The sequence below is a fragment of the Vulpes vulpes genome, chromosome 16 (assembly GCF_048418805.1).
Source record: "Vulpes vulpes isolate BD-2025 chromosome 16, VulVul3, whole genome shotgun sequence".
NCBI lineage: Eukaryota > Metazoa > Chordata > Mammalia > Carnivora > Canidae > Vulpes > Vulpes vulpes.
The window spans coordinates 59,039,874-59,062,478 of NC_132795.1; the positions used below are offsets into that span (position 1 = coordinate 59,039,874).

A 22,605-nucleotide genomic window follows, 5' to 3' on the forward strand; every position below is an offset into this window, starting at 1 on the left:
TCATAGATCTTATCTTCTGCCTTTTACCGTCTTTGGCCCATTTTTAAATTTATCAGCATGTGAACCAAGACTATGGTAGGAATGATGGAGAGGAGTAGATGATATTAAAGATGTTGGGAGAGACAGCAGTGATAGGGCCTGGTGACCGAGTGGCTGAAATGGTGAGGGTCAAGGAGTGACTATGAGAGTCCAGTTTCTGGCCTGAGTGGACAAATAGTGGTACTTCTGGGAGGAAGTGAGGGGTGGGGGCCCAAGTGCAAAAACTCATTTGAGGTTGAGCAAGGAAGTGAATCTGCAGTGTCTGTGAGCCATCTGAGCACAGGTGTTCACTCTCCTATCCAGGCTTATCAGTTGCTCATCTTTTCCCAAAGTAGCCAGTGTTTCTTGTGAGGCAGCTCTTATTCCAATGGAGTCTTTTTCACTTTTAAAAAAGATTTTATGAAAAAATAAAATAAAAAAAATAAAAAATAAAAAAGATTTTATGTATGTATGTATGTATGTACGAGCATTGAGGGGTGGGGGCAGAGGGAGATGGAGAGAATCTCAAGCAGACTGCCTGCTAAGGGGGGGGGGGGGGGCTGATGCAGGGCTCAGTCTCACAACCTAGACAGAGATCATGACTCAAGCAGAAATCAAGAGTCCAGTGCTTAAATGAGCCACCCTGGCACCCTGTCTTTCCTACTTCCATGCAAAACTTGTGTCCCTATGATTTACATCTTACTTCTGTGTTGTGGCTCAACCGACAGTTCTGAGAAGTACCTTATTTTTACTCTTCCCAGTAAAGTCTTCCTTCCTGCCACAGCCCCCAAGAAGGAAGCTTGCAAAAGTTATTTTCTGCAAGTGTTTTTTTTTTTTTTTTCATTTTTCCTTTCTGGTGTGGCCACTCCTGCCCTCTAGTGGCCATTTGTGGGGCAGCATGGGGCTGTGTACTCCCCCTGGCTTACACCATTCTGTCCCAGAGAGATTTCCTACCCTTCTTTTCCTCCTAGAATCCTTCTCATCCCCACCTTGTCTCACTATCAGATTACATTTGACACTGAAGAGATATTCAGTGTCCAGTGGCACAAGAAATGAATGACCCACAGAATAGGAAAACACATTGCAAACTGCATAATCCAACTCACTTCTTTCACACCCAAGGACCCCAATAATGGCCACAGCCTCCTAACTGGTCTGGCTGCTTCTATTCACACCCTCTACAGTCTGTTTTCCACTCCGTAGCTAGGTTGACTAGTCCATGTCTCTCTCTTGCTTATTTTTGCACTTGAATTAAAATAGAAATTATCATAAGTATGGCCCTTCATGATGTTGTCCCTCTACTTCTCTAAACATTTTCTTAGAAAAATCTCCTTCTTGTTTCCTGATTGGGCTGCCCTTCCTTCTATTCTTCAAATATACCTAGCTCTTTCCTACTTTAGGTCCTTTGCATATGTACTTCTCTTTCACCTTATCTTTCACGACTTAGCTGAAAGGTCATCTCAGAGAAGCCTTCCTTGGCCCAACACCACTTAATCTTTATAAAAGCACTCTATATTCCTTACTAGCACTTGCTGCAATCGAGGAATGTTTGTTCACTTTTTTTTTTTAAAGATTTTATATATTTATTCATGAGAGACAGAGAGAGAGAGAGAGAGAGAGACAGAGACATTGGCAGAGGGAGAAGCAGGCACCATGCAGGAATCCTGATGTGGGACTTGATCCCAGCATCGGGGATCACGCCCTGAGCCAAAGGCAGACACGCTCAACCGCTGGCCACCCAGGTACAGGATGAGCCTTTGACTAACACTGGAGTTGGTCAAAGGATAATGAGGTGATTTGTCTGCAGGTGTGGAATTCCCAACAGTGTAAGATTGACCAGAGTTCCCAAAGAAGGGGTTGTTAAATAATCTCTGAAGTCCAGTCAATTCTAGTATTTTATTAACTTTTCTATCCAGTATATTAAAAATGGAAGAGGTCCAGATTGAATAATGACTCAGTAGCTCATGTTGGACTAATCCTTTCATAGTTGATAATTATAAACTTTGGGTACAGTATTTGGGATCCCTGGGTGGTGCAGCGGTTTGGCGCCTGCCTTTGGCCCAGGGCGCGATCCTGGAGACTTGGGATCGAATCCCACGTCGGGCTCCCGGTGCATGGAGCCTGCTTCTCCCTCTGCCTGTGTCTCTGCCTCTCTCTCTCTGTGTGTGACTATCATAAAAAACAAAAACATAAAAAACAAAAACAAAAAAAACTTTGGGTACAGTATTTAAAAGAAACCATCTGATTTTCCTGGAGAGAAACAAAAGTAGGTAGAATCTGGAGAAGATATGACCCTTGAAAGAAGAGAATCAAACCCGCTAAGTGAGATCTACATTTATGTGCCTCTTTTCTTAAAGCATTCCCCAGTCCACATGGCATGGAGCAGCTAAACCAAAGCAGAAAGCTGCAGTTGTATTGGTTTGACAGGTTAGCAGAGTATAGGCTAACAAAGTAGCTGGAAAATGAGGAAAGCTAAAAAGATTCCCAGCTCCATCAATAAGTCTGACTGATGCCTCCTTTAAAACTGTATTGCAGTTCAACTCATTTCTGTTTTTCATACTTTCCCACATTTGCTAATCTTGGGAGCACTCTCCAATAAACTTCTCGCTTGCAACTCACCATAGCAGAGTTGGCTTCCTGGCTGAGGAAACTGACTTGCAACAATCCAATTGATATTTATGGAACATTACACTGAACAACTGTAGACTACCCATTCAAGTGCAAATGGAACATTCATTAAGATAGAGCTTACTGAGCCTACATGAGTTTCAGTGAATGTCAGAGATGTCAAAAGTTTAGAACCTTATAGATTATGTTCCTTGCTCACAAATGAATCATATTAAAAATAATAAATTATCTGAAAGAGTGGTGGAATTTGAAAATTAAACATGTTTAAATAATACATGAGTCAAAAAAGAATCACAAAGAAATTAAGAATAATTTGAATTCAACCGTAATGAAAGTTATGAAATGCCAAGTTTCTGAGATGTAGCTAAAGCAATGTGTAGAGGGAAATGCATTGCTTTAAATGCTTATATTAAAAAAAGATAAAAGGTTTAAAATTAATGGTTTATATTTCTATTTTAAGAATCTAGGGAAAAAATCAAACTCTTAAATCCAAAGGAAGGAGAAGAAAGGAAGTAATAAAGAGCAGAAATGAAATACAAAACAAACAATGGAGAATATTGGAAAAGCTGCAAATTGATTCTTTAAAAGATTAACAAAATTTGTAAATTCCTAGCAACACAAATTAATCCAAAAGAGAGAAACAACAAATTTCTCCTATCAAGAATATCAGGGAAAATATCCTACAGGGAAAAAGATCCTCCAGAAAATGAAAACATAATAAAAAAATTCATGAATAAGCTTATGCCAGTAGATTTCAACAACTAAGAATGGACAAATTGCTTGAAATCACATATTGCAAATACTGAAATAAGAAACAGAGAATATGAATAGATTTATAAAACAGATTGAGTTCATTATTAAAAACTTTTCCATGAAGAGAACAGCCCCAGATGGCCTCGCTGTTGAATTCTTCCAATAATTTAAGAAAAAAGATAATACCAATATTACATAAACTCGTTCAGAAAATAGAAAAGGCAGGAACACTCCCCAGCATATTTTGTGAGCTCAACATTACCCTGGTACCAAAATCTAGCAAAGAGATTACCAGAAAAAGAAATTATAGATCAGTACTTTTCATGAACACGGATGCAAAAATCCTCAACAAAATATTATCAGATTGAATCCAGCAATATATAAAGCTGGTAATTAACTATAACCAAGTGGATTTATCTCAGGAATGCAAGTTTGGTTTAACATTGGAAAATCAATCAGTTGATTCACCACATTAAGCAAATAAGTGATTTTTAAAACTATAGTCTTCTCAGTTGAAAATCGCTTCGCAAATTCAACATCTGTTTCATGATAAAAACTCTCAGGCAACTAAGACTATTAAGGAACTATCTTTGATAAAGTGCATTTACAAAAATCTACAGCTAACATCTTAGTAATGTGAATTAGTGAACATTTTCCCGCTAAGATTAGGAAAAGGTAGGTACCTACTTTCATCATTTCCATTCAATAGTGGGATACTAGACACTGTAATGAAAGAGGTGAGGAAAGGAAAGGCTTTAAGGTTGGAAAAGGAGAAGTAGGGACGTCTGGGCAGCTCAACAGTTGAGTGTCTGCTGTTGGCTCAGGGCATGATCCTGGAGTCCTGGGATCAAGTCCCACATCCGGCTCCCTGCTTGGAGCCTGCTTCTCCGTCTGCCTATGTCTGTGCCTCTCTCTCTCTCTCTCTCTCTCTCTCTCTCATGAATAAATAAATAAAATCTTAAAAAAAAAAAAAGGAAAAGAAGAAGTAAAGATGTCTCTATTTGTAGATGACATGATTGCTTAAATAGAAAATTTTAGGAAATGTATAAACAACCACTAGAAACAATAATTGAATTTATCACATCAACATATTGACAACAATTGGCAAATATATGATACTAGCAGAAAACAAATGGAAATTGAAGCTTAAGGAACAGAGTCTTAAAATGCCACCCCCCCCCAAAAAAACCCAGAAGAAATATTAGGAATCAGTTTAACAAAATACGTGCAACACTTCTATATTGAAAATTACAAAATATTTCAGAGAGAAACTAAAGAAGATATAGTAAGTAGAGTGCTCTATCATGTTCATAAAATAAAACATCCAGTAGTGTTGAGATCTTATTTCTACCCAAACTGAGCCGTGGATTCTGTATAATCCCAAACCATATCCCAACAGACTTACATACAAGTTGATTTTAAAATGCATATGAATATAGGACCTAGAATACTCTAAACAATCTTGAGAAAGAAAATCTAAGTTGGAGGACTCATTTTGTCTGATTTTAGGCCTTTAAAGCCGCAAAGCCATAGTAATCAAGGCTGTGTAAGGACAAACAGATCAATGGAGTATAATAGAGTGCAGAAATAGACCCATACATACACAATTCATTAGTGCCAAGAAAGCCACCAAAGCAATTCATTGGAGAAAAAATAGTTTCATAAATGGTGCTAGAAAACTGGATAAATGAACCCTACCTCATACCACTCGAAAAATCAAGTTTGGCTGGATTATAGACCTAAACAAAAAAGCTAAAACTATTAAGTTTCTGTAAGAGATTAGAAGACAGTATCATCGTGATCTTGGGGTTGGCAAAGATTTTAAAAGCAGATACAGAAAGGTTTAATGATAAGGAAAATCTGGACTTCATAAAATTTTAAATTTGTTTAAAACATCTGCAGATAAATGTAACAGATTTCATATATGTACATATAAATATGTATCCCTGATATGTATATGTATATATATTTGTATGTACATATAAAATACTCCTAATCAAATAATCCAAATCAGTAATAAAAATATAAACAACCCACATTTTAAAAATGGACCAAAGACTTAAACTGACACTTCACAAAAGAAGATATGTTAATGGCCAGTAAACCCATGGAAATTGCTCAACCTCTTTCAGTATCAGAAAAAATAAATTAAATTTTATACCCAAAGGAATGGCTAAGATTAAAGACCTACAGCAACCAGATGTGTTAAGGATGTAAAGCACTGGAACCCTCAAATGAAATATACAAAATAACACAACCACTATGGGAAAATTTTGGTGGTTTCTTACAAAGGTAAACATATTTCTACCCTATAATCCAATACATTCACTTCTAGATATTTTCCTGAAGAAAAGTCTCCCTTTCACTCTCTCTCATTTTCTCCCTTCTCCCACAAAAATGCTTAAATAACAAATCCCCATAACAATCATATTCATAATACCCTCAAACTGGAAACATTTCAAATATCCATCAAAAGGAGAGAGTGTAAAAAGTTGGGTTTATTCATCCAGTGAAATGCTACTTGGCGACTGAAAAACAAAATGACTATTGGTATGTGTAGCCTAGATGAGTCTCAAAACCACTCTGTTGAAGGCAGAAAGCCCTTCACAAAAGATTAGTGCATATAATTACCTTTATATGAAGTTTAAGAAGAGGTAAAATTATTATATGGTGACAGACATCAGAAGAGGGTTTGCCTATAAGAACGTGTGGACTGACCAGAAAGGGGCACAAGAGAACTTCCTGAGGCAACATAAATATAATAAATCTTATACCAGTTACTTGTTCATTACCAGAACTCAAAGAGTTGTACACTTGAGAACTGTGTATCTCAGCGGAAGTAAATTTCACTTCAATAAAACTATAATCTCATAAAACTAGAAGGGATCTAATTGTATCGTTTAAATAATCATTTTTCTCAGTGGGATATCTGGATTTCAAGTGAATAATCTGTTTTTTATGAACTTATTTTTTTCTGTCCAGAAAAGTAATATATATTAGTCTGCCTGGGTTGCCATCACAAAATATCACAGACTGTGTGGCTTAAAGAACGGAAATTTATTCTTACACAGTTCTGGAGGCTGGATGTCTGCGATCAGGGTCCCACTATGTTTGGTTTCTGGTGAGGGCCTCTTACTGGCCTGCAGACAGCTTCTTTCTCCCTGCGTCCTCACCTGGTGGAGGGAGAACAAGCTCCTTAGTGTCTCATTTTATAAAGGCCCTAATCCCATCATGAGGGCCCCACCCTCATTACCTTAACTAACTTTTGTTACCTTCCAAAGGCACTATCTCCAGTTACCAGCACAACATTAGGGGATTAGGGGATTAGGGCTTCAACATGTGAAGCATGTGCATTTGGGGGATGCAGTTCAGTCCACAGCAGTATACTAGAAAATCTGGAAAATATAGGTAAGTGGAAAGTAAAAGAAAAAAAGCCATGTCATTGCATTACCAAAATATAATTAGTTATTATTCCAATGTATTTGATTCTCAGAGTTATTTTATCCTTTATGTGGTAGTTGTTCTGTCAATAAACTTGGAGCGTGAGTTTTTTAATTACAAATGAAAAGTTTTCTGTGGTACTAAAATTTCTTTATATGTACCCCTGTCTAATAGCCACAAAAGTTTTCTACTGCATGACTGTGCTGTAGTTTATTTATTCATTATTTTGTGACTAAAGGTTGGAATTCTTTCCAGTATTTTGCTAGTATCAGTAATGCTATGAAAAACATATTTTGTGCAGGAGGCTTTTTCTATAACTGAGATTCCTTTCTTGGGATAGAATTCCAGAAAATGGAAATTGTAGGTTAAAAGGTTATGCTCTAATTACATGTTGCCAGATTCCTTTCCAAAAGGATGTCCCACTTTCTACTGCCCCCAGTAGTGGAGCAGGAAGATGCCATATCTGTTTGCTCTTAAGGGGAGGAGGTCATTTCTACTAATGTGTGTGTTGGGTTGTTTCCACAGGTTAGCAAAGACAGCTGAAGCCAACTTGTGCAGGATTCCCCTGGCTCTTCTGGCTTAAGACCCTACCACCTCTTCTCCCCGGCATCCTGTGTTCTGGGCCTCACCCAGACAAGTCTGAGTAGGAACAAGCCATCTCTTCCATCCATAGCCATGAATTTCCTCCGGCGGCGCCTCTCTGACAGCAGTTTTGTGGCCAACCTGCCTAATGGCTACATGACAGACCTGCAGCGCCCAGACAGCTCCACCAGCTCCCCTGCCTCCCCAGCCATGGAAAGGAGGCACCCCCAGCCCCTGGCAGCCTCCTTCTCCTCTCCAGGATCCAGTCTCTTTAGCTCCTTCTCCAGTGCCATGAAGCAGACCTCACAAGCCCCCTCAGGGCTGATGGAGCCTCCAGGTCCCTCTGCTCCCATTGTTCAAAGGCCCAGGATCTTGTTGGTGATCGATGATGCCCACACAGATTGGTAAGCCAAAATCTACAGGTGCTTCCACCTAGGCGCAAGAGAGGAGATGGGGCTTATCTCAATCTTGGAGGGTAGTGGGGGTGGGGAGCTGAGAGGCTTGGTGATATTACAGATAGGCTGGAGGGAAGGAAACTGAAACGATGTTTACCATGTGGCTGCTGTATGCCAGACACCGTGGCACCTTCTTTGTGCTTTACATTTACGGTCCCAATCCTTTACCTGCAAATCCAAAACCCAAAAAGCTCTGACAACTAGAAAATATATTAAAGATTTTATTTATTTATTCATGAGAGACACACAGAGAGAGAGGCAGAGACACAGGCGGAGACACAGGCAGAGGGAGAAGCAGACTCCCCTCAGGGAGCCTGATGCAAGACTTGATCCCAGGACCCCAGGATCACACCTTAAGTCGAAGGCAGATGCTCAACCACTGAGCCACCCAGGCATCCCTAGAAAATATTTTACAATCCATTTGGCAGCAAAGCCTGGTCTGAGGGAAAGTGAGACTATAATAGTCTTCATTATACTACTCACTGTGCTTGACCATATGAGCTACTGCAATCTTGTTTTACATTAGCTATGGGGGTGCTGCCCAGAGCTCACCACAAGTATTACATAATATATGGTATGTGTGCCATATTACCTTCCTAAAAATGGAAAACTTTAAAAATTTGAAATAACTCTGGCAAGTTGCTTACTATCTTTCTGCCTCAGCCATCTTCCATCCATTCAATTAGGTTGCTGTGAGAGTGTAAGAAACCAACATAGGCCCATGGTCCTTATCTAACACCCTTAGGACCAGAGTGCCTAATTTTGTATCCCATCTCTTCCATGGACTGGAAGTCTGGCTCCAGAATCTATTCTTCTAACACCAAGTATGGGCAGAAATGATGTGCCTTCCAGCCTCTTATTAGGCATGCTGAGAGATGGTTAGCTCTCCAGAGGCAGAGACTGGGCACGTGTGTCAAAGTCATTGCAGCAGCTATCCCCCGAGTAGTTATTGAGCACAGCTGAGTACAAGTCACAGTCTTAGGTACTCAGGTAAGTGATGAACAGACCCTGCTTGCGTGGATATCTGGCAGTTGGAGAATAAGGTCCTATACCAAATTTTTGGTAGAGATAGGTAATAAATATTATTATCAGTCCTAGTTGGAAACATAGAACTTGCAGTCCAGGAAATAAATCCAAATGTGAGACATGGAAGCACTCTCTCCAGGGCATTTCTGATAGTAGACCCCTAAATGGTCATGGGGCCAGAGAGCGAGGTTGTATGCGTGTCTCCAAAGGCTGCCACATCACAGGTTCTCAGTAATTATGTCTTAGGTAAAAAAAAATAATGCATTCAGTTCACTGAGCATGCCAGAGGCTCTGCTATTCCTACATGCATGTGTGTACTCACATTCATTCCTTGAGAAGTTAACTCAGGTTGGGAATGATTGAGCTTGTGCTTTGGAGTGGGAGATATTTATAGTATATGATACATATTCAGGACAGTCAACATGGAAGCATGTTCAGCAGGTGTAGACAGCAGTCTTTACTTTCCTGCTAAGAAATCAGTTCTCCTTAAGCAAGATGGTCATATGCATGGCCTCTTTTCTGATCCAGTCTACATTGTCTTCAGTGTTGCTTGAAGCCTGTCATTGTGAAGCCTCATTTATCTGTGTCTGTGCTTAGGTAAAGCACCATCTTTAGGTTCTGAGTGTAGTGGTTGATTTCTGCAGAGATGTTGCTTCCAGGCATTCTTGCCTGTATAATCCTGCTGCCTGTCTGCCCAGTAATGAAGATGCCTGCATGGCCTTTGCAGTCCTCTGTTTCTTTTTAACCCAGTGCTTGACCTTGATTTTGAGCATTCTCTGCTGACTGTGTTATCTTTGGCTTAGTCAGGGTTTGCCATGATATGGTGGCAGTGGTTGGGGGGGTTATTTAAAAACCTGTTTGTCAGGAAAGTTACTTTCCTGTGTGGAGGCTGAGCTGATAAATGACAGCACAGTACAATGGTGAGGAACACAGACTTCAGAGCTAAGCTGTCTGGGTTCAGATCCCATCTCTACCCCGTTGTATCTAATTGAGCTTAGCAAGTTACTGTACCAAATGTGAATAAAATAGTACCTACCTTGTAGAGTTAATGTATGTAATTGGGTTAAAATCTGGGTTAATATAAAAGTGCTTAGGATGTGTCAAGTAGACAGTAGGTGATACTTAGGTGTGAGTTACTATTGGAGACTATTTGTGACCTTCTTTGCAACATTAAACATCTTGATGACAGCCCCTCATGGGCATGTTTATTTAATCTCTTCATCCCCAATAATGGGCAGAGTGGATTAGGATTTATCCTGTTGTACAGTTTTCTATTAATCATTCGGACCTGTTAGCTCCTGAGTGATAAAGTTGGGTCTTATTAATCTGTCCTCCTGATGTCCATGTGGTAAGTAGTATGGTGTAGAGGCACAGTAAATGAGGTTGAACTGCAATGAATGGCCTCACTCAAGTAATATTTATTATTTTAAAAAGTTTTTATATAAATTCCAGTTAGTTAACATACAGTGTTATATTAGTTTTAGGTGTACAGTATAGTGATTTAGTACTTCCATACATCATTCACTGCTCATCACAAGTGCACTCCTTAATCCCCATCACCTATTTCACCCATCCAGGTAACATTTAAATTTTGACTTGGATCTTCCATCTCTAATCCAAAGGCATGACTAAATGGATGAATTACAGGCTGTGCATACTGATGGGTGACAGGATTTTAGCCAGAGGAATGTCTCCTGGTATTTTTCAATCATGCCTTTTATACTTACACTTCAATCAGGTCTCGAAAACAGCAGTCTTTTTCTTGCCCCTCAGTGGGTAAGAACAGGGAGAAGGGAGAAACTAACACTCATTAACTTACCTGGGAGCTGCCTCTGCATCCATTGGACATTTGTGATAGAGACTTCCTGCCTGCAGGCACATCAGCTTTTCCTGCAGGACTCCATCCTAGATTCTTCTCCAACTTCCTATATTCTCTGAATCTCAATACATTCCCAGCTTTCTCCAGATCTATGCAGGCAGCCTGGGAATCCCAGTCTTCCTTTGCAGAGTTCCTGAAGGATGCTGGTCCCCTGCCACCAGGAGCCGCCAGCAGGTGGCGAGCCAACCCCACTGTCCCAGGCGGCTTTGGCAGAGCCTGGGCTGCCTTGGTCAGCCCCCGCCCAGCCCCTCCTCCATTGTGCAAACTGTCTCCTGAGAGGAAGAAGTTGCTAAAGGGGAGAAGCCAGCTCACAGGGCCCCCTTTTTACCCCCCTTTGAGATGATAATGAAGGGGGAGATAGCCACTGTCTGGACTGAGAGTGAACCCACCAGGAACAATGCTGCTCCCTTTTTTCCTTCTCAGCCCCAGATCCTTTGTCTTCCATTCTGGGTCCTGGACTTGCCTGCAGAGTCAAGTTTTCTTATGGTGAGGGAGTTTGTGGGGAAACCCCCACCCTCTCCCTCCTAATGGGGCCAGCTTGCAGATCCTCTGAACCAGTGTGGGCCCCCCAAGGACTATCTGATACCTGCCCAGTGACCTGACTTTTTATCCTTGGAGGAGAAACAGAGGGCCCCAAAGTTACCTTTGCTGAGATAAACTACTCATGGCTGAACTTTGTAAGATCCCTTTGTAAGATCACCTTTGGGGGTTGGCCCTGGAGGTGAGCCTGGCTAGAGCAGTGGCGTTTGGGGAACTTTGGACCAGCTCAGTAGTAGGTCTGAACTTAGGTTGGTGTCCTCTGGGATTAGGGGAGATCAGTCAGTCTTGAGAACCACAAGGGAAAGGAGAAATAAATAAATGGATTTCAAGCTCAGTATTTTTCAGCACTACTATTTGTCTACTCATTCTCCTGCCTAGAAACTTCTAGCAGCCTCACTGGTCTCAGACCTCCAGTCTTGACCTCTTGGTTACCTCCCATGTTACCACAAAAGAGTCATCTTTTTGAAACACAGACTTGATCAGTTTGCTCCCATCGTGCACCCCTAGTTATAACTCTCTGTTGCTGCATCATTGCCCTCAAGTTCAGATTCAGTCATCAGCTGGCCTGCCTCCCTCTAATTCTGTCTCTGGCTCCACTTCCTGCTGTACTATTTATTCTGCAGGAATAACAAACAACCTGTACTTCTCAAACACACTTGCCTTAGCACATTCTGCTCCCTGCTACCTGGAATACCCTTCCCTATCTTGTTCACTTGTCCAATGTCCATTCATCCTTTAAAAGCCTGCTCAGGTGTCACTTCTTCTGTGAAGTCTTCTCTGGCATGCTCTACCCTGCCAGCAGTGCTAACAACCACCTCCTTTATACGACTTAAACATATGTCATTGTGCTATGGTAATTTCACACTGTATTATCATTGGCTGCTAGGTGGCTGTCTTTTCTGCCAAAACAAGGCCCATGTCTTGTTCTTCCTTATATCTCTGGTGCTCAAAACACGGTCAGTGTTCAGTTAGCATATGTCATTGCCTCCACTCCAGTCCAATGAGGATAACTTTTAATGGGTATAATGGGGCCTGAAAACTGCCTTACCTTAGGAGTCAGCAATGTAATACATATAGTTGAGGGGTTTCTGTTTTTACTCACCTAGGTATAAAATCTTGGCTCTTTATTTTCCAGTATGTGAGGGTAACTATGAGCTGCTATTTCAAGATCATTAAAAGAAAGTTGGCACAAAGTTTTATTATTACCCACAGAATGTACCAGAACCCCAGATTTGATTTTGAAATCAAACACTGAATGTGACCAAAAAACAAACAAACAAAAAGATTGCTTATAATTGAGTTTGGGTTGGATTTACCTGTCTGCTCATGATTTTACCTACAAGATCTTCAGAGCCTGGATGGAGTTGAGGAGCGGGGTTGGGGTGAGGTGATAGAAGCAGCTAAGCCTTTGCCCCCAACCCCTCCCTCCAGTGTCCTGTGGAACTCTGGCTCTCCTCTCCTCTTACCTCACCCATGGCCTTGTTCCCAGAATGTCTGCTATTCCATTTCAACAATGATCTATTGTTACCTTCCCTTCAATTCTCCACCCTTCTCTATGTTTCTTTTTTCTTTTATTTGTTGGGGAGGTAATGAAAAAAGTATTCTTGGTTTGAAACACTCCTCTCCTACTGCCCTTCCAGGCTGGAGTGTATCAGGCTACACTGTCCTACTAAATAATGATCGGTGATACCCATTAAACCATCTGGTGCATTTCTAGATTCACCAAGAGATGCTGTATGATAATTTATGTCCCCACCACCACTCACCCCACCCACTCCCAGATGGTGTCTTTGTATCTCAGCACCTACAACAGGGCAGGCAGTTAATTAGGAAATGTCTGTTGATTGAATGAGTGACTTCGGAGGTGATGAATTATTGGTAAGGACAGGTAGGTGTGGTGACAATGAAACTAAGGAGTGAATTTGGTGACATTCTGAAATCCTTTTTTCCCCTCTCATCTCATTCTTAATTCAACAGAAAGTCACAGTATTCACATGAGAGCATTTGCCCCTCAGAAATTGGCAAATGCTACAAAACACAGGGCTTTCAGTTCTCCCCCAGACTACTGGTTATTAATCATCTGCCAACACAGCACTGGTCGTAGGTACTTCCTGAGATGCCCAGGGGGCATAGTATAGGCAAGGAAGCAGAACACAGAGACCATACCCCTGCTCAAAGAACTGTTGGGTGGCTAGGGCTGGGACTTGAACAGGACCCACTTCTTAAAAGGAATTTCTGGCACCACAGCTCCTGGTAACCCTCACAGAGGACTTCAGTGTTTGGCAAGATGTAGATATTAAGAAGTCTTGGTTGAAAAAACGAATGAACACCCAAATGAATAAACTATGAGCGATTTGGGGTTGGGGTCATGTTTTCATCATTGTCATGTGGCAAACATTTGTGTACTTTCCACCACCAGACATTGTGCTAAGTAGTTTTCATAGTTTTCTAATTCAATCCTCCCAACAACTATATGGAGTACTTTTACCATTCCCATTTTAGAAATAAGGAAAACTGAGGCTCTGAGCCCAAAATTGAAACAGATGTCAGTGGCATCGGGGACCCAGCTCAGACCATTCTGGACACCCCTGTTCTCTCTGCATTTTTCCCCCTCCTACCTGAGCATAGGCCCTTCTGTGCTGTGTGAAGCCACTGGCCTGCAGAGCCTGCTCAGGAGGCTCGCACATGTACACACACCCACACACACCCAGTGTCTGAGAGTAATGGGAGGAGACCGGGTGGCAGGACTCCATGTAACAGCACTGTGGCCAAGCACAGGATCCCAGTGACCTCACCCTCAGAGGAAAGTGCCCCACCTCAAGCCAGGCAGCCCCACCCTACTGGAGTCCCGTGGGCAGCTGGAACGATCTGGTGCCAGGAGGAAAAGGAGTTCCTATATCCATCCAGACACTCGTGATCTCAGGTTTGGGAATTGGATCCTTCATAGAAACTGCCTTTGGGCTATTATCTTCTTTTTAAGGTTCCAACAGGATCTTTTCTGCTTTCTCCTGCTGTGTTCCCATGTTAAATGTGTAATTTCCTAGCACATTTCAGACATGATGCCTACGGGAGTTAAAATGGGAAGGAAGATGAAATGCAGAGAGCTTGGGGCTGGCAGGCTGCAGGTCAGGGTTGAAGCCCCAGCTTTGCCATCCACCAACTCTGTGGTCTTGGCCAAGCTGCTTTGCTTTGCTTTGCTTTGCTTTGCTTTGCTTTGCTTTCTTTTCTTTTCTTTTCTTTTCTTTTCTTTTCTTTTTTTTCTTTTCTTTTCTTTTCTTTCTTTCTTTCTTTCTTTCTTTCTTTCTTTCTTTCTTTCTTTCTGATTTTATTTATTTATTTATGAGAGACACATAGAGAGAGAGAGAGGCAGAGACACAGGCAGAGGGAAAAGTAGGCTCCATGCAGGGAGCTTGATGTGGGACTCCATCCCAGGACTCCAGGACCACACCCTGGGCGGAAGGCGGCACTAAACCACTGAGCCACCCGGGCTGCCCTACTTTACCTTTCTGAACCTCAGTTTCCTTATCTGTAAAGTGGGGACCATAATGCCACTACTCTTGCCATTCCATGGAGCTCGCAGAACTGTTAAAGCCTCCAGTGAGAGCACATTGTACCTTCCCCTCACAAGTGTTGTTCCATATGTGCAGTTTGTTTGCCTGTGCTGTGGTCTTGTGTCAGAGCATAAGCTCCAGGAGGGTAGAGCTTAGGGTTCCTTTGTTTGAACACCATATTCTCAGAGACCAGCATAGTACCTGGCACAAGGTAAGGCAGGATACATGAATGTTTCAATTAGTGAGCAAATAGATGCTCTTGCCAAAGGCTGATATTACTGTTAAGGAAGAGTTCAGGATCGAGGATGCCCTGGGGAGAGTCTCTCTCAGAGAACACAACTGCCATGGAACTCGAGAAGACTACCTAAGGTCCACATGCTATGCCCAAGGCTCCCCTTCCTTTTTGTACAGCTGGGAACTCAAAGGCTCCAGCTTCCACTTGAGGGGCTGAACTGCCAAAGGTTGCTTTGACTGAAGGCATGAGGGCTTCAGGGCATCTTGGCAGGCCCCTCGAAGCCTTGCAGTGGACCTAATTGGCCCCATGGTGACCAGGATATTTTGCTTTCCATTGTGCCACCTACAGGGGGTGTTTGGACTCAGAGCTGGTGTCACCTACAGTACCTTTGGGGTAGGGTTGCTGGATTCAGAAAAAAAGAAAAAAGAAAAAAAGAAAAATACAAGATCCTCAGTTAATACTTAGATAAATAATGAATCAGTTTATCTCATGCAATATTTGGTATAGACTTATAATATATGCTTAACATGTTGTCGGTTAAGAGTTGTCGGTTTATCCAAAATTCTAATTTAATTGGGTGACCTGTATTTTATCTGGATAATCTATTTATGGGGGATGGCAACAGAGAGAGTTGCCGCATCTCGGCCCTGGTAACACAGTCCCAGTGAGAGGCTGGCCTTTGCACTTCCTTGCCTTTTGGTTGGAGAACCAAAGCAGGCCCCCACATTGATCCCATTCTTGAAGGGCAGCTTTCCCCTCCCATGACAAGGACTGAGGACTGTCAATTACCAGCAGGGAGGGAGCAAAACTAGTAGAGAGTCCCACGGCCTACTGCCTGGGTCTCTTCTCCTTCTCACTGCGTGACCTTGGGAAGTCTGACCTCTGAACCTCACATTCTTCAGCTGTGAGACGGGATGATGGTATATCTTTTGTGAAGGGTCATTGCAAAGATTAGAGATGATGGCTTGGCTAGGGCTGGTACAGGGGCTTAACTTGTCATAACAGGCACTGAAATGGTAACTGTACTAACAATTAATTGCAATTACTAATTGCTGATGAATATAATGGTGCTGGAAGCCAGGGGGAAGGAAGCCACTTGGCATGCTTCTCAGTTCAGTTGGATAGGCTCAAGGGCTGTCTTCCAGAAGCCCTGGAGGAGGGATAGCTGGATGCTGGTAAACTGGCAGGCACTCTACTGTGAGGATGAGAAGATGAAGGCCTGGGTTGGTCCCCCCTAGACTCACTTGGGGGTGCTCACAGCAGAGACATGCACCAACCTGTTGAAGAGACATGGCTTTGGGAAACAAAATCCTTACATATCCCCCCACCACTTCCTCTACCCCTAAACCTTTCCTTGAGCAAGGCAGGCCCTGGCTGTTGCCAGTGGGGGAATGTAGGGGTGGAAGGGAGAGGGAGAAAGGAAAGGCCTAATGTCACCTTCCTCCTCACTTCATTCACCAACTCACATAGGCCACCCAACACCACCTAGAGTGGCTCTGGACTTCTGGACTTACCCCTCCCAATCTGGGCACCTGGCCTGCTCTCCTGCCCCTCCCCCTTGCCTCCCTGGCCCTGGCCCTGGTGCTGGGGAAGGGGAGGGGCCTTGGGCATTCCCCAGCAGCCTGCCTAGTCGCCTGGAGACAGGCTCCGTTTTCCCAGGCCCGGCCCCTTTTATCAGGGAGACAATGTGCGCACACAGTGAGGGCCTTGTGTGGCACCCAAGCCCCAAGCCCTTTGACTTGAGGAATTTTTCAAGTGCTGACCTCTCTCCGTGAGGTCTTCCTGCTGTCCAATCCTGAGGCCTGGTGCCCCTGCTGCTTCCTACCCAGCTCTTTCAGGGAGAGAAGCAGGAGGTGGGGGGGTAGGGGAACAGTGAAGAGCTGTCTCTCCCCTGGTAGAGTCTTCACCCTCTGAAACTGGCTAGAAAATCTGGGGGAAATGTCTTTGAGCAGAAGGGAATGTGGGGAGAAATTTGATAGATGCTTTTTCTTCTGGATTACTCCCTTCTCTGCTGATGCTGGATCTTAGTGGAGTCACTCTTCTCTCTGGGCCTCAGTTTCCTCATTGGTCTAATGATGACAGACTAAGATCACATTCCCCAAAAGACTGTTTCTATCAGAACAACATTCAGATTCCCAGGCACCACCCTACACCTTCTATATTAGGTAGAGTTCTTTGTTTGCAAGAAAAAGAAATAGACTTAGGCTGACTTAGTCAAAAGGGGGATATATTGAATGTGGTAGGCTCACAGAAGCAAAAGAAAATATGAGGACCAAAGTCTCGGAGAGACCAGGACCCAGGGCTCCACTGGGATCTAGGCGGCTGGGACTTGTGGGCAGCCTTCTCTAGAGAAGTCAGCTCCTGCTTCCCTCCAGCCATGTGCCTTCTGCTCACAAATCAAATTCCTGGGGAAGAACAAACCTGGCTGGTTCCACAGTGTGTCCTGGGACAGTCCGACCAAGACCATGTGCTGGAGAACTGTTTGGTTCCTTCAATGCAAATGCAAATGGAGGTGCTGTTGCTGGATTGGTACAGGACAGGCCACACTGCCATGTGCCCTTAGAACCACTGAATCAAAATATCTAGAGTGGAGCTTGGGAAACTGTATTGTTTTTAAATGATGATGAGCCAAGTTTAGAAACCATTGAGTTAGAAGACTTCTTTTCATGTGGCTCCCAACTGGTAGAGCCAGGAACAGTGGGGCCACCTAAGCAGGAGATCTGTTTCAGTTCAATATATAGAATGGGAAAGTCATCCAAAGATCAAGTGGGCTGCCCATTGGGAGTGAGCCTCTCATCATTTGCATGTTCAGGTACTGGGCTGGCCATTTGGGGAAAATGTTGTAGAAGAGCCCTGAGTATAAAGGGATTGACCTATAGCCCTTACAGGAGGCTTGAGCCTAAAGCTTTGTGTTTTTTCCTCTCTGCCTTTATGTCTCAGTCACTTCTCTGGTCTTGCCTTGCTTTTCTCTGAAGAGTTCAGCTGTTTACCTTGTGAATCTCTCCTCTCCCTCCAAAATGTGGTTGTCTTGCCCAGGTCCTCTGAATGACCTTTTCAGTGTAGTCCCTCAGATGCCATGCATGGCTTTCTTAGCAATAGGTGTTCCAGTGCTGGAGTCTACAGGCTTCACCTCACCTCATGACAGCCTTGCCTTGGGGGAGGCAGGTCACTGGGCAGTTGCCAGCCTCATTACAGAATGTCTCTTCTCCTGGGGCCTGTGGAAGCCTGCCTGGGATGTGTTTCCTTGGCAGGAGGGATGCTGTCTGTGATGGCAAGAGAGAGGATGGTGTTTTGTGTTCATTTTCCTGACCTCCCACCTTGGAAGGGTAAGGATGCGGGTTTCCTGAAGATTTGCACTGAGCTAATTGCCAGCTTTACAGGACTTTGTTAACTTAGGAATTGCCTGTGCCACTACTTCCAGGCAGGATGGCCGGTGACTGAAGGGGCAGGTGGTAGGAAAAGGCACAGGCATAGAGAAATATTTCCCTGCTATAAGGAAAACAACAATACATGCTTTATGACAAATGGTATCTGCCCACTTGGTTTCAGCTTCAGCAAAATGATGGCGCGTTGGAGACTGTGTTGGGTGTGAGAACTGGTGTCCCTTCTGAAGGTAGCAGCTGCAATTCACTCACTCAGTTGTTACCATGCAGGAGTAAAAGGCTGGTGTTGCCAAATCATTGATTTTTCAAGGGCAGCCAGAAATCTGAATTTTTTATATGAATTTACTATTTTGAAATTATAAGTATAAAATTTAAGTCCAAATTAGGACTGTGGACTTCATGAAGTTTACCAGTTGGTAACTTCTGATAAAGAAGACAGGAGTCAGGATGAATAATGCAGTCTAGCCCTTCTTCTGGGTCTGTCTCCCAGCTAGATGATAGGTACTCTTTTGTTTAGTGCAATACCTAAGGTCTAGCACAATGCTGGGCACAGAGTGAACCTTGGATAGATGAGTGGATGAATGAATGGATAAGTAGTTGTATAGATGGATGGGTGGGGGGGTGGATGGATGGGTAGGTGGGTGGATGGATGGATGGATGAATGGATGAATGGATGGACAGATGGATGGATAAATGGGTGGATGGATAGAGGGAGGGAGGAAGGATAGGAGGGAGGGAAGGAAGGATAGAAAATGACTTTTCTCAGCCTTTTTTCTTCTGTTCCCTGTCCTTTACACCTTGACAGGGCCCACACCCCCTTTCTAAATCAAACATTCGATATTCTCATGGTCCCCTTCTCATCCTCCTTATACCATCTAAATCCCTTTTCTGGAATGACCAGATATTAGTCACTTGCACCTTGTATGAATTACCTTTCAGTATATTACCTTTCCCATGGGCATTTCCCCAGGTTGGGCTCTTAGTAGATGCTCATTAAATGTTTGCTAAGTGAACGGCTTAGCTTTCTAAATGTTAACAAACTCCTTTGTGTCATAAAGATTGTGGACTTTCAGATATTTATAGGAATGAGGGTGACACAGTGTAGTGTCTCTGGTAAGGAAAGGGGTAAAGACTGAGATGACTGATATCTGTAGTCATGGAGAGTGGGTGGCAGATGACTTTGTTTGCCCTAAAGGCCTGTACTGGGGAGAAAGAGGAGATCCCAGGGAGTAGTCAAGGCAGGTTTCCATTATGCTAGACATGAAGCAGGAGTTCCATTTAGAGCAAGGAAGATACTGCTACTTCCTCCTCTTAGAGAAGAAATAACATGTCACTTCCCCGGGGACACACCCAACTGGCCTCAGCCCTCTACCCATCCTGGTGAAGGTCAGAGGGGAAAGGGATGAACATTAAATGCCTGCCATGTGTCAGGATGTGTCAGGGATATTATTCATGGGCACATATAAATGATACAGGCTTGGGAAGGTTGATGCCTGTCTGAAGCAACATAAGGAAAGAAATAGCAGAGCTAGATGAGACCTAAGTCTGTCTCCAATGCTAGCAGTGCCCATCCTACCTCTTTACTTGGAAAAGAGAAGTTCCATCTTTCAGCCCACTGGTGGGCAGCATACTTGCTAACACATTTTTGGCAGCTTCCCAGAGTCCTCCAAATCTGCATCCTCATTTAAGCCTTATGCTAACCCTGTGTGTAGTCTTCCTGTCCTTATTCTACAGATGAAGAGGTAAGGGCTTGTCCAAAATCATGTAGCATTTGCCCCAGCTGCCAACTCAAATCTAGGTCTTCTGCTCCATGCCTGTCGCTCATTTTTTCTGCACCTTTAGGATATGCCCCAGGAGAATTCATCACCTCCCTAAGCACCCCAGCACCTACCCATTTTGTTTACCCTTGTCTGTGCCTTTCATACATACACACACAGCCAGACCCTCTCATATTCATCTTGGTGGCCCTTGGCCTTGACAAAGAAGAGGCCCCAAATATTGGATGCAAGGATGGATGAACTGGGCCACTTCACAAGGGAAGTAGCCCCTGACATTTAGACTAGACTGGGTGTACCTTTTTTGGGCTGATGTCCTGTGTGGTCATTGTCCATTTATGAGTCTCTCCCTCCTGTTAGGTGATAAGCTTCCTTAGAGCCTGCAGGCCCTGGCCCATAATGATGATCAATAAATAGGTGTTAAGCGTCTTCCAAAGCCTTCCCTGACCAACCTAAGTCAGATCTCCCCTGCTCTCCACATCTTATCCTCTATCACTTTGTGCATTTTATTCTTAGTACTCACTATTTCTTTTTCACCTGGTTGGTTTTCTGACTTTTCTGGGAGCATGAGCTCCACAAGAGCAGGCACCATGTCAGCCTTTTCGCCTTATACCTAATAGGGTGCCTGGTCTGTACGAGGCTCAGTACATAGTGGTTACATAAGGGAGTGAATGGTGACCAGATCTACCCATAAAAATCTCCTTTCCTGTTACTGTCAGAAGCCGATGAGGGGACATTTGTCATACTCTGTGGCGTGGAGCTCTAGTTTCTTACCTCCATAGATCTTTATGAGGGTGCAAGGGGCCTGGCCATGTCCTTCCTCTGCCTGATGTCACTGGAGTTCCCTAATTGCAAGGTGGTATGGAGAGGCTGCCCCATCACTGGAGGATCCCCTCTGGGAGTGGGAAGGGGCCAGGCACATTAGCTATTTTTCAAGTAAATAATGGAGCTAGAATGGATCTCTGAATTGGACCCCTGTGTTCAAAAGTCCTGCTTTTGCCTCACCTCCATCCAGCCTAGGTGCCATGTGATTCTCCTCATCTTACTGACTGGGAAAGCCTTGAGCATGTCTGCCTCCAGTGGTTTCCTGCATGGTCCGTACTCCATCTCCCCCTGCTTAAGTCCAGGCCATGAATAAGCAACCAATATGTTACATCAGAAACGTGAGATTCCCCTCCTAGGGCCAGTTCCCTGCATCCCTGCCCGCCCTCTCCCTACAGGGGTGACCTGTGGGAAGAGGGCTGTGTCTGAGACAGAACATTCCTGACCCCTCCTCCCTGGGAAGGGCATAGCCAAAGCCCAGCCACATTGACTCTACATCCCAGACACATTTATTAGGAGGGTGCCACTTGGACACAGGTGGATCCTGTTTGTGCTAATTCTCCTCTTCCTTCTGCCCCTGCTGTCGCCATGAAAGAACTCAGTACCCACTCCTCATAAATCTCTCTCACACACCACATCCCGCCTCCCCAAACTTGGGATTTCCCACCCCAGGCAGCACTGGTTTTATAATATTCTCTTTCCTGGTGCCTCTGATGTGGCAGTAAAATATGAGACCACCCACAGAGAAGGAAGCTTACTGGAATCAAGAGTTTCCCCCACCCCCTTCCCAAGGCCAAGGCCTGAGTGATTGGCTGGGATATTCAGGGAGCTCATTATGAGAATAAACATATTAGGGCAGTAGGAAAAGGTCTGTATTAGGGAGACAGCCTTCAGGCACAGTGAGGCCATCAGTTTTGCCTGAGGTCAAACAGCCAGGCAGTTAGAAAGGCAGCAACCCCAACCCCCAAGGCATCTAGAATTCCAAACCATCCCTACCCTTCCCTCTGCCAGACAGAACTGTTCAGAGGCGGCTCAAGCCTGAATGAGCCCCCGGCAAGGAGGCAGCAGTCTGTGTGGCCTGTCAGGAGACAGACTTCTGACTCCCAGCCAGGCAGGGGGATGGACTGCCTGACCCCCAGCTTTAGCCCGAGTCCATCTGCCAGGCTCTGCAGTAAACATTCCAGAGATGGGCAAAACAAGTGTTTCTCCTGGGAAGGTGAGGCCTTGTGAAGGCCAGAACTGCTTGGGTGGTATTGTTATAGGGTAAAGTGCTCTGGGTTCTAGTTAGAATCGAGTTGAGGGCTACCAGTCAGTCATTCAGGTTGGACGCTGTACAAGGACCCCACATCATAATCAGTGCAGAATTGTAAGTGTATTACAGCGGTGTACCAGTAGATGACAGTAAAGTGTCTTAAGGACAGAGTATGCTGTGACTTATCCCTGGAAGACATTGTTCATTTACTCAGTGAGCAAACATTTGTTAAACATGTGCCTTGTGCCCTGGCACTTTGTACCAG

At 43.9% G+C, this 22,605-nt stretch overlaps 1 protein-coding gene and 1 long non-coding RNA gene across 7 annotated transcripts in view; one reads left to right on the forward strand and one right to left on the reverse strand.

The window, feature by feature from the left end:
• The window catches only part of SYN3 (synapsin III), a 454,689-nt gene that overhangs the window by 28,701 nt on the left and 403,383 nt on the right, over nt 1-22,605 (forward strand). For all 5 annotated transcript variants that reach the window (XM_072741870.1, XM_072741871.1, XM_072741873.1 and 2 more), the window contains one exon: nt 7,366-7,826. In XM_072741870.1, coding sequence (XP_072597971.1) covers nt 7,516-7,826 — 311 coding nt within the window. In that variant the 5' untranslated portion in view covers nt 7,366-7,515. The remainder of the gene's footprint in view (nt 1-7,365; nt 7,827-22,605) is intronic.
• Nucleotides 1-22,605, reverse strand: part of LOC112929067 (uncharacterized) — a 65,451-nt gene that overhangs the window by 5,287 nt on the left and 37,559 nt on the right. Inside the window, exon 2 of one of the 2 annotated variants that reach the window (XR_003236857.2) lies at nt 6,467-6,572. The exons of the other annotated variant lie outside the window; for it this stretch is intronic. This is a non-coding gene — a long non-coding RNA (uncharacterized lncRNA). The remainder of the gene's footprint in view (nt 1-6,466; nt 6,573-22,605) is intronic. 2 annotated transcript variants of the gene reach the window in all.